Consider the following 11,160-nt stretch of genomic DNA (forward strand, 5'->3'; position numbering starts at 1 on the left):
CAGCGTTGATACTGAAATAGACACACACAGGTACGCCCAGGCGTGATACTTAAGGTGATTTAATTAATGGCTGTTGAGTGTTGACACGCCTAGACGCAATCGCATGCATGTGTGTGTGTGTGTGTGTGTGTGTGTGTGTGTATGTGAGAGAGAGAGAGAGAGAGAGAGAGATTTGCATGTCAAAGCTCTGCATGCCCCTTACCCAGACTCATCTGAGACAATAAAAGATTCACCTTCAGTTCAGACCAGACACACATGTGAGAGAGGACTGCATTTCTATCCACTGCTGCTATACAGGAGGGAATACAGACCAAGACTGCTGCCTGCTGACTTGAACAAGAACCTGGATTAACTGAAAGTCAACTTCAGGGAACATTCTATCAGGAGAAGGGAGTGTTACCGCCACGGACTGTCAGATTTCCTCTCTTGATCAGGGTTATAGTTTCACTGAGAGGCGTAATGGCTTCCCAGTTGTCTCTTTCAGAAGAGGATTTTTCCTGTCCTGTGTGTCGTGACATCTTTGAAGATCCCGTTGTCCTGTTATGCAGCCACAGCTTCTGCAAGGGCTGTCTGCACACGTGTTGGAGAGTGAAGCAAACCAGGGAATGTCCAGTTTGCAAGGAAATCTCTTCGCTGGATCATCCACCCTGTAACCGGGCTTTGAGGAACTTGTGTGAGGCCTTCGTACAGGAGAGACGTCAGAATGCTTCAAAGCGTCGGAGAACTTCACCAGGGTCTGAGGTTCTCTGCAATGTGCACGCTGAGAGTCTCAAGCTCTGCTGCCTGGAATGTCAACAGCCAGTGTGTGTTGTGTGTCTTCATTCAGAGAAACACACCAACCACAGTTTCAAACCCATCGATGAAGTTGCAGTGAACTACAAGGAGCAAGTCCAGAAATCACTGACAAGTTTGCAGAATAAAATTAAGGTGTTTAACGATGTTAAGAGTCAATATGCGCAGACGGCACAATACATTAAGGGGCAGGCCCAGTACACAAAGAGCAGGATTGAGGGACAGTTTAGAAAGCTGCATCAGTTTCTACGATTGGAAGAGGAGGCTAGAATCACTGCACTGAGAGAGGAAGAGGAGCAGAAGAGTCAGATGGTGAAGGAGGAGATTGAGGGTCTGAACAGAGACATATCAACCCTTGCATACACAATCACAGCCATGGAGGAGGAGCTGAGAGCCGAACACAGCGCATTCCTGCAGAACTACAAGATCACAATGGAAATAGTCCAGTTCACACTGCAGGACCCACAGCTGGTCTCGGGAGCGCTGATAGACGAGGCCAAACACCTGGGCAACCTGGCCTTCAAAGTGTGGGACAAGATGAAGGACATTGTCTCCTACAGTCCCGTCATTCTGGACCCCAACACTGCCAAACCAGGACACGTCCTCTCTGCCGATCTGACCTGCGTGAACATCGGAAGACAGTGGCTTCCGGTTCCTGACAACCCCGAGAGGTTTGAGAACTTGCACATCGTCCTGGGCTCCGAGGGCTTTACCTCAGGCACTCACAGCTGGGACGTCGACGTGGGAGACAGCAAGCACTGGTCCATGGGTGTGTTGGCGGACGGTTTTGAGAGGAAAGGACGCTGTGGCGGTCGGTTCTGGAAAATAAACTCTGATTCATCCTCGATGGCCTCGCCGGGGTCCACGACGAATCTCCTGTGGGAGCAGAGTCCTCGTAGGATCAGAGTCCAGCTGGACTGCAACAGAGGAAAGCTGTCATTCTCTGATGCCGACACTAACACGCACATACACACCTTCACACACACTTTCACTGATACTCTCTTTCCATTCATCAGCGCTACTGCTACTATGAAAATGCTACCAGGGAAGGTCATTGTCTCGAACAATGATGTTGTTTATGATGACTAGACCATAGAACAATTATATAAAAGCCATCGTTGTTTTATAGTGAGCGTGCTGTTATTTTTGTGTTACACAATACAATTTGTCGTGCATCAAAAACTATGAGAGCCTAAAGGTAGATTAGCATGTATTTCATTAGCTCTATTGTAAATAATGTTGAATTAAGTGTAATTGGTCTTCTTTGTAAATAATGTTGAATTAAGTGTAATTGGTCTTCTAACTACCATTATGCATAAATGTCAAAAGGTTTTATTGCTATTGTTCACTTTGTAAATATCCTGTCATGCTACAAAATAATTAATTCATGATCATCTAAACAAATGAACACTGTAATTATGAAATGTTTAATTAAAATAAACATCTATCTATTGTGCAATTTGAGTCTGTTCAGTTATTTTAAAGCAAAGCACTATTGGTTTAAATTTTTAATTCGCTTTTTTTACTCATCCAGTCAGTCTCCAAATTGTGACTATATATTTTAGGCCTAGAAAGATGATATGAAGTCGGTGTAAGGTGTTTCTTGGTTGTGGGTTTTCACGATTCTATAGGCTAGTCTTATGGCAGAGTGTGTGCAATCTTTCACTAAAACTGGTGTGTAGCTATTGTTTTAAAAGGGCACTATTGTAAAGATGCCTACTGGTCAGGGGTGTCACAGCCAGGGTATCTGAAGGTGGGGGGGGGTGAGCGTTGGGAGGCGACGTTGCCCCCATGCTGATTTTGGTGTTTTATTTATTTAAAATTTCTATTTTTAGCCTATTCCCGGCCCAAAAAATACCCAGGTAGGCATGCTTTGGCTAGGCAAAAATGGCACAGTCGCCGTTCAATCAATCTTAAATGGGCCAATAAGCTTCAACAGAGTTGTTGCTGACGTCCAAGTGGAAAAAAACAAACAAAACAAAAACAGTCAAAAGTGGGGGGATGATTTTTTTTTTTTATAATTTTTATCCCACTTTTTGTAACCCATTTTTCAACCCTGTGTCAATTATCTAATGTGATCCTGGGCTCTACACACCCTCTGCCAACCTGGGGAGAGCAACGGACTTGAACTCAAGCTTCCTTCATGCATGAGTGTCCAATTTGCTCCTTTACACCTGACAGGGGGGAGTTTCCCTGGTATGGAAGGAACACGTTATTCCAACCAATTCCTTCCCCGGCTCGCCAGGGGGAGGCAGTTTAGAGACCAGGGTTACGGCATGTTTTTTGTGAGGGTACCTACCCTAGGGGACACGGGGAGAACATGCAAACTCCACACAGAAAGGCCCTTTCGCCAATCTCGCCTCGGGTATGGGCAATGTGGGGGGATGATTGAAATCACCTATCAGTGAGAGTGGGGGTGTTGCAACGTACTCGCAGTGAATGGTGGTGACGCCCCTGCCACTGGTCATTACTTGCGCAAGCAGAGCGCGCAAGTAATAGTTTCGCCCGGCTCGTATGCACCGTCCCAGCCACCCGCCACTTTTGATGCGTATGCACCGTCCCAGCAAATTGTGCCTGATTTGCTGGGACCAGATTACATGGTGTGTATATGTATAACTAGCTCTCAATGATGACGTAAGAAATATGTGGATTAAAGGACCCAATGCCAGAGTGTAATTGGTTTTCGATGGTGACGTAATGACGATATGTTTTAGTGTTGGGAGGATTAAAGGTAATGCTCCTGTGTATACATGTATGTAATCTGGCACCACTGCCGTATCAGGCACAATTTGCCTTAGACGGTGCATACGCATCAAAAGTGGCGGGTTGGCTGCGACGGTGCGTACGGTGCAAAGTAACCACAGTATACCGCTAATCAACTTACAAATTACATACATAGTATATGTACCGGTATATGTAATTGGTTGACAGTTTGTAGCGGTCGAAAGTACTTGCGCGCTCTGCTTGCGCACTAGTTGGCCATTTATGGCCTACTAGTGTGCAACAAGCAAGTATGCACTCGACAGAGTGCAGTTCTAGTTGAATCTACTTTTGATTGATTGATTGAATACTTTATTAACAGTTTGCAAATAATACAGTGGTACGATTACACAATTGTGCTAAAAGGATAACAAAAAATGTGAACAGATTAAGTAGAATCAATCCTGTATGTAAATAAATACTTTTTTAAATGTATTTGGGGAAAATGAACGAGGAATTATTTCCTGGGCCCTCGTCGGAGGGGGGGCGGGACTTCAACGCTCTATGGCTGTTGTGGTCTTTAAAACAATGGAATCATCAGCCAGGGTGTGGCTAAGGTGATTGAATCAACCATACAATGACTGTTGGGGTACAGTATTCAGATTTATTCCCAATTGCTTTCATCACAAAATTAATGATTTGATCTTATCGATTGATTTGATCAGTATAGTCTATCGATACTTGTCGATACTGGATACTTAAGGTGATTAAATTAACCATACAATGGCTGTTGAGTGTTGACATGCCCAGATGCGCACGCGCGTGTGTGTGTGTGTGTGTGAGAAAGAGAGATAGAGAGATATTTGCATGTCTGTGACCATAAAAGACTCGCCTTCAGTTCAGACCAAACACACACAACTTCTTCCATGTGAGAGAAGACAGACTGATCCTTCCACAGCTGCTATACAAGAGGAAGAATACTGACCCAGAGACTGCTGCTGGCTCTGTCAGATAAAAGGACTTTAACAAGAACCGGGATTCACTGTGAACGTCAACTTCAGGGAACATTGCATTTGGAGCAGGAGCGTGTTACCACAAGTAAGACGCGCAGACGCGGGAAGCGAACGCAGCTCGTGTGTGTGTGTGGTTGTGTGTGTGTGTGTGTGTGTGTGTGTGTGTGTGTGTGCTACAGCTGCGCCCTGTGTGTGTGTGTGCTACAGCTGCGCCCTCTGGTGGCGGGCGGGTGGTGTAACAGCGGGACAGACAGACAGACACACAGACACACACACAGACATTCAGCCCTTGCTGTCATAGTAAGTGGCTCACTGCGTTCGCAATCACTGACTATACGCTGATTTCCTTCCTGTCTTGCGGCATCACTGAGAGAGACGCAATGGCTTCGATGTCCTGTCCTGTGTGTCGTGACATCTTTAAAGATCCTGTCGTCCTGTTATGCAGCCATAGCCTCTGTAAAGCCTGCATGCACATGGTGTGGAAAGAGAAGCAAATTAAGGAATGTCCAGTTTGTGAGGAAATATCTTTGTTGGAGGATGAGCCACCCTCTAACCAGGCTCTGAAGATCCTGTGTGAGGCCTTCGTGGAGGAGAAACGTCAGAGGCGTTCAAAACGTAAGAGAACACCATCAGGGTCCGAGGTTCACTGCAGTCTGCACGCTGAGAAACACAAACTGTTCTGTCTGGAATGTCTACAGCCGGTGTGTCTTGTGTGTCTTCATTCAGAGAAACACACCAACCACAGTTTCAAACCCATCGATGAAGTTTCACTGGACTACAAGGAGGAAGTCCAGAAATCACTTGAGACTTTACAGAGGAAACTGAAGGTGTGTAATGACGCTAGGAGTAAATATGGGCAAACGGCAGAATTCATTAAGGCCCAGGTCCAGTACACAATGAGTAAGATTAAGGAGCAGTTTATAAAGCTACATCAGTTTCTGCAAGAGGAAGAGAAGTCTAGAATCACTGCCCTGAGAGAGGAAGGGCTGCAGAAGAGTCAGATGATGAAGGAGAAGATTGAGGGTCTGAACAGAGACATATCAACCCTTGCATACACAATCACAGCCACGGAGGTGGAGCTGAGAGCCGAACACGGCTCATTCCTGCAGAACTACAAGACCACACTGAAAACACTCCAGTTCACACCGCAGGACCCACAGCCGGTCTCGGGAGCGCTGATAGACGTGGCCAAACACCTGGGCAACCTGACCTTCAGAGTGTGGGACAAGATGAAGGACATTGTCTCCTACAGTCCCGTCATTCTGGACCCCAACACCGCCAAACCAGGACACATCCTCTCTGCTGATCTGACCAAATGCGCGACTATTGGAAAACAAGGTCTTCCTGCTCTTCCTGACAACCCCGAGAGATTTGACCACTTGAACATTGTCCTGGGCTCCGAGGGCTTTAACTCAGGGACTCACAGCTGGGAAGTTGACGTGGGAGACAGCAAGCACTGGTCCATGGGTGTGTTAGCGGAGTCGTTCCAACGTAAGGGAGAGGCAGGCGGTCCGTTCTGGAGAATAAACTCGGGTGCATACTCGATGGCCTCCTCACCGGGGTCCAAAACTATCCTCTCGTGGAAACAGGTTCCCCGTAGGATCAGAGTCAACCTGGACTGCAACAGAGGAAAACTGTCATTCTATGATCCCGACAATAATGCACACATACACACCTTCACGCATACTTTCACAGAGACACTGTTTCCGTTCTTCAGCGCTACCACTGCTATGAAACTGTTACCAGGGATTATTGTGTGGTGATGATTGTTATGATCTGATCGCCCATGGCTGTGTACTTGTACGTGAGACACAGTGTACTTGATATGTATTATGTGTACTTGTTATGTATTGTGTACTGCCTGAACTGCATGTAGCATACTTTATAGTTAGGCTACGAGAGACATCTCGGTGACAGCAAGGTCAGCCTTGCTGCAGTAGGCATGTTATTATGTCTGATGTCTTGTGGTCACGTCATTATGGTCACTATATATGTTCCTGTTTGTGTAATAAACTTTGTGAACCTTTAGCGTGATACTGTCTCGTGTCGTGTTATTGTTCTCCTGGGCCCACCGCCGCTGTCGCCGTACCAAAGGTATACTTCAACCGGATTGTCTCCAACAGTATAATAAATGGTAAATGGTGCATTTCTATAGCGTTTTTATCCAAAGCACTTAGATTGTGCATGATTGCATTCACCCATTCACACACATACACCGATGGTGGAGGAAACCATGCAAGGCACCAACCTGCACATCAGGAGGGTCCAGGGTCTTGCACTTCGACAATAACTCTGGGGGAGCCCGGGATTGAACCGGGAACCTTGTGGTTTCCATCCAGCCACTGCATAATCACTGTACCATGCTGCATGAATCTCAACACGTTTTACTGAACCATTTCATCTATTAATCTTAGAAGTACTTGAAATACTGTATGCTAATGCTACACAATACTTAAGCAATATTAATATGATTGATTCATTTTGGTCTAAGTTCTAAATAAATTACAAATATGTAAAGATCTATAATGTGCGTATGTGTATAATGTGTTTGATTCAGTTCAGTTTATTTTGGTCATAGAATGTACATTGAATGCATTCATTTCATTTGATCATCATAACTTTGCATTTAGACCAAAAAGGTATATAGGCTGAAGCCAGTGGCTTATTTTGCCTATCCTATTTACACCTACAGACTTGTAAGGAAAATGAATAATAATATATATACATCTAACAAACAGAGGAAACAATGTTTTCAATGTCTTACTATTTCGTAAATAATTATAGGACATTGTTATTTAGTTTTACCGACAGCCAGATTTAAACAACTATAAAGCCTTTGCTCAAAATCTATGAAATACGGGAAAATCTGTGTCATTTTAAGGGGATTGTGACATAAAGTTTTTGTTTTTTCTTAATTCTTTTTAGGTTTTCTGAGCTCAATTGCCCCCTAAAAACCTGAACCTTTAACATTCAGTAGATTTTCTGTGGTCTGGGGTTTTTTGGCTCAAACAAGTGCTCCTACATCTCACCAGGTCCACTCCTGCTCTCACCAGGTCAGGCCCTGTGCGTTGCACCAGACTCCCAGCACCAGGCACTTTATTCAGGAATGGTGGATTTTCAAGCCGCAACGGTTCCGCAGGCTCCACCTTGCCCTTGGTGGTGCCGCAAGCTCCGCTTGAGGCTTGAATGGCCCTCTTAAAGACCTCACCGTGGGTTTGTTGGGCTTCTTCCTCACGGAAGACACAGGCTGGGGCGCCAACCCATACTGCTCCCGGGTGCCGTCTACTTTCTGGCTGCCACCCGTCTCTCCGGTGGTCACCAGACTATTCCTGGTTGTCACGTAGTCTATTCCTATGAGTCACTATAAATAGAATAACTATAACAAAATGCATACATACATGGATGCACCTGGGACGTATCCTCAGTGATGTATCCCAAGGTCATCGGGGTTTCGGGTCTCCCAACATCATACCCCTCACTCAGGTGACCCAGCCGTGGTGATCAAGTCCCGACTTACGTCCCAGTAGCTACCCTCGATCAGTGCCATTAGGGAAAAACCAGGGCCACACAATCCGTTCCTCCTGAACTATACCCTGCCGGGACTGGGAGGTACCATTCTGGCGTGTGGAAGGACTAGGCTCTGTGGGTTAACTCCAATACAATACAAAAACAAAATCTGCTAATGTATATGGGGTTAAATGTTATAACAACCCAAGGTTAATTATTTAGATGTGAGAATGATGTAATACTGTGCTGATTGTAGATTGTCTATTATAGTATTTTTGAGTGGTGCAACCACTCCTACAACCAGCAATGTCCGTATGTGTACACCTATGTATGTGTTGTTCACCTATGTATGTGACGTTAATGAGCACCAGTATATGACTATTAGTACCAGTAGGGGGCGCCAGAAACAGAGAGAGGAATAGTGCTGCTCTGTTGCCTGCTAATGAGAGAGAGAGAGAGATTTGGGGGGAGTTGCACCACTCAGTTCACACAGGTGTGATTTTATTGTTATATTTAAACAACTGTAGGCCTATTCACATGGGCAAAGTGTCAAAAAGCGACACAAAAAGCAATGGTAATAGTACTATAGCCAGCTTGCTGGATGTATGGGGTGCGGTTCCCTGCATTGCTCAAGAACCTGCTGTGATGACACTTTTGTCCTTATGTATGTTTAAATCAAACGTCAAATTCTAGAGTGTAAAGATACCAAGTTAATTATCATGTCACATTAATGATATCAATAATGATATCACCCAGTCTGTAATTACACCTTCAGCACCCTTTAACAAAAATGAGAATATCAATTTAATATATAGCCCTTTCTTGTTTCCTGCTTTCCACTTTATTGGCATAGCCAGGATTTTAAATTATCTGGTTCCATCACTACAATTTGGGAGACTGATAAGAAAAAACTAGACTTTGTCCCATACCTTTGAACTGTTTGCCTGAAAAGGAATCTTTGAAAGGTGTCATAGTTTTAGAAATATAGTGCTTTCAAATTTGAGACTTGGGGCTCAATGGCAGATTTTGGCACGTCAAAAAATCCCTTTCACCTAGAAACTCCATTCACACTTTTTATTATTCAGCTTACTGTGGAGACACATGCTGGAACGTTTTACTTTGAAATGTTTTGTAGTTTCTGAGTTATTTAACTTAAACGCCCAATGCATTCTCTATGGCAATAGCACAAACTTTGGCATGCTACCAGTCCTACATACTTAAACCTACCAACCCCATTCTAGCCTACTTATGTTCATCTTACGGTGGACATGTTTGCCTGAAAAGGAATCTTTGAAATGTTTCATAGTTTTAGAAATATAGTGCTTTCAAATTTGAGACTTTTAACATGGGGCTCAATGGCAGATTTTGGCACGTCAAAAAATCACTTCCACCTAGAAACTCCATTCACACTTTTTATTATTCAGCTTACTGTGGAGACACATATTGGAACATTTTACTTTGAAATGTTTTGTAGTTTCTGAGTTATTTAACTTAAACGACCAATGCATTCTCTATGGCAATAGCACAAACTTTGGCATGCTACTAGTCCTACATACTTAAACCTACCAACCCCATTCTAGCCTATAGGTTCATCTTACGGTGGACATGTTTGCCTGAAATGGAATCTTTGAAATGTTTCATGGTTTTAGAAATATAGTGCTTTCAAATTTACAATGGGGCTCAATGGCAGACATTGGCACAAAAATCACTTCCACCTAGAAACTCCATTCACATGTTTTATTATTCAGCTTACTGTGGAGACACATATTGGAACATTTTACTTTGAAATGTTTTGTAGTTTCTGAGTTATTTAACTTAAACGACCAATGCATTCTCTATGGCAATAGCACAAACTTTGGCATGCTACTAGTCCTACATACTTAAACCTACCAACCCCATTCTAGCCTATAGGTTCATCTTACGGTGGACATGTTTGCCTGAAATGGAATCTTTGAAATGTTTCATGGTTTTAGAAATATAGTGCTTTCAAATTTACAATGGGGCTCAATGGCAGAAATTGGCACAAAAATCACTTTCACCTAGAAACTCCATTCACATGTTTTATTATTCAGCTTACTGTGGAGACACATGCTGGAACTTTTTTACTTTGAAATGTTTTATAGTTTCTGAGTTATTTAACTTAAACGCCCAATGCATTCTCTATGGCAATAGCACAAACTTTGGCACGCTACTAGTCCTACATACAAAATGATGAAAAACGATGATAAAACAAAATTTCAAATTCAAAATTTCAAAAAACGATGGGCTATAACCCATGTTTTTTTTTTTTTTTATCCTAAAAAATGATGAAAAACGGCGTGCTATACTATGCCGTACGGTATACTATAGCCCATGGTCAAAAATGATGAAAAACGAGGATAATGTTTTTTCAAAAATTCTAAAAACGATGGGCTATAACCCATGTTTTTTGAATTTTAGTTTTTTTTTCCAAATCCTCAAAAATGATGAAAAACGGCGTGCTATAGTATGCCGTACGGTAGGGGCTATAGCCCATGTTCAAAACTGATGAAAAACGAGGTTATTTTCTTTTTCAAAAATTCAAAAAACGATGGGCTATAACCCATGTTTTTTTTTTTTTTTTTTTTTTTTTCCCAATATAGTTATATATATATATATAGCTATAGTGTGCCGTACGGTATGGTCAAAAATTATGAAAAACAAGGATAATTTCTTTTTCAGAAATTCAAAAAACTATGGGCTATAACCAATGTTTTTTTTTTTTTTTTTTTTTTTTTATCCTCAAAAATGATGAAAAACGGCGTGCTATAGTATGCCGTACGGTAGGGGCTATAGCCCATGTTCAAAGATGATGAAAAACGAGGTTAAAAAAAATATATCAAAAATTCAAAAAACGATGGTCTATAACCCATGTTTTTTCTTTTTTTTCAAATCCTCAAAAATGATGAAAAACGGCGTGCTACAGTATGCCGTACGATATGGGCTATTAGACTAAAAATGGGATAAAAAACGTCTAAAAATAGACTTGTTTTAGACATCTATTTTTAGACATTTTTTTTCCCATTTTTAGACGCACGTCTAATAGCCGGCTATTGCTCAGTGGGATGGTCAAAAATGATGAAAAACGAGGATTAAAAAATAATAATCAAAAAATAAAAAAAAGATGGGC

The 11,160-nt window shown here is 42.7% G+C and overlaps 1 protein-coding gene across 1 annotated transcript; it reads left to right on the forward strand.

The window, feature by feature from the left end:
- Positions 1-459: 459 nt before the first annotated feature.
- Positions 460-7,464, forward strand: LOC310856590 (uncharacterized protein; the record flags this gene model as incomplete). The annotated part of the gene is made up of 5 exons (XM_083762061.1): positions 460-1,842; positions 4,554-4,590; positions 4,929-6,259; positions 6,535-6,599; positions 7,431-7,464. The coding sequence occupies 5 exons, from the start codon at positions 460-462 to the stop codon at positions 7,462-7,464; spliced, it is 2,850 nt and encodes a 949-aa protein (XP_083618187.1).
- Positions 7,465-11,160: the final 3,696 nt, after the last annotated feature.

This window comes from Protomyctophum parallelum (assembly GCF_964188405.1).
Source record: "Protomyctophum parallelum genome assembly, chromosome: 3".
NCBI lineage: Eukaryota > Metazoa > Chordata > Actinopteri > Myctophiformes > Myctophidae > Protomyctophum > Protomyctophum parallelum.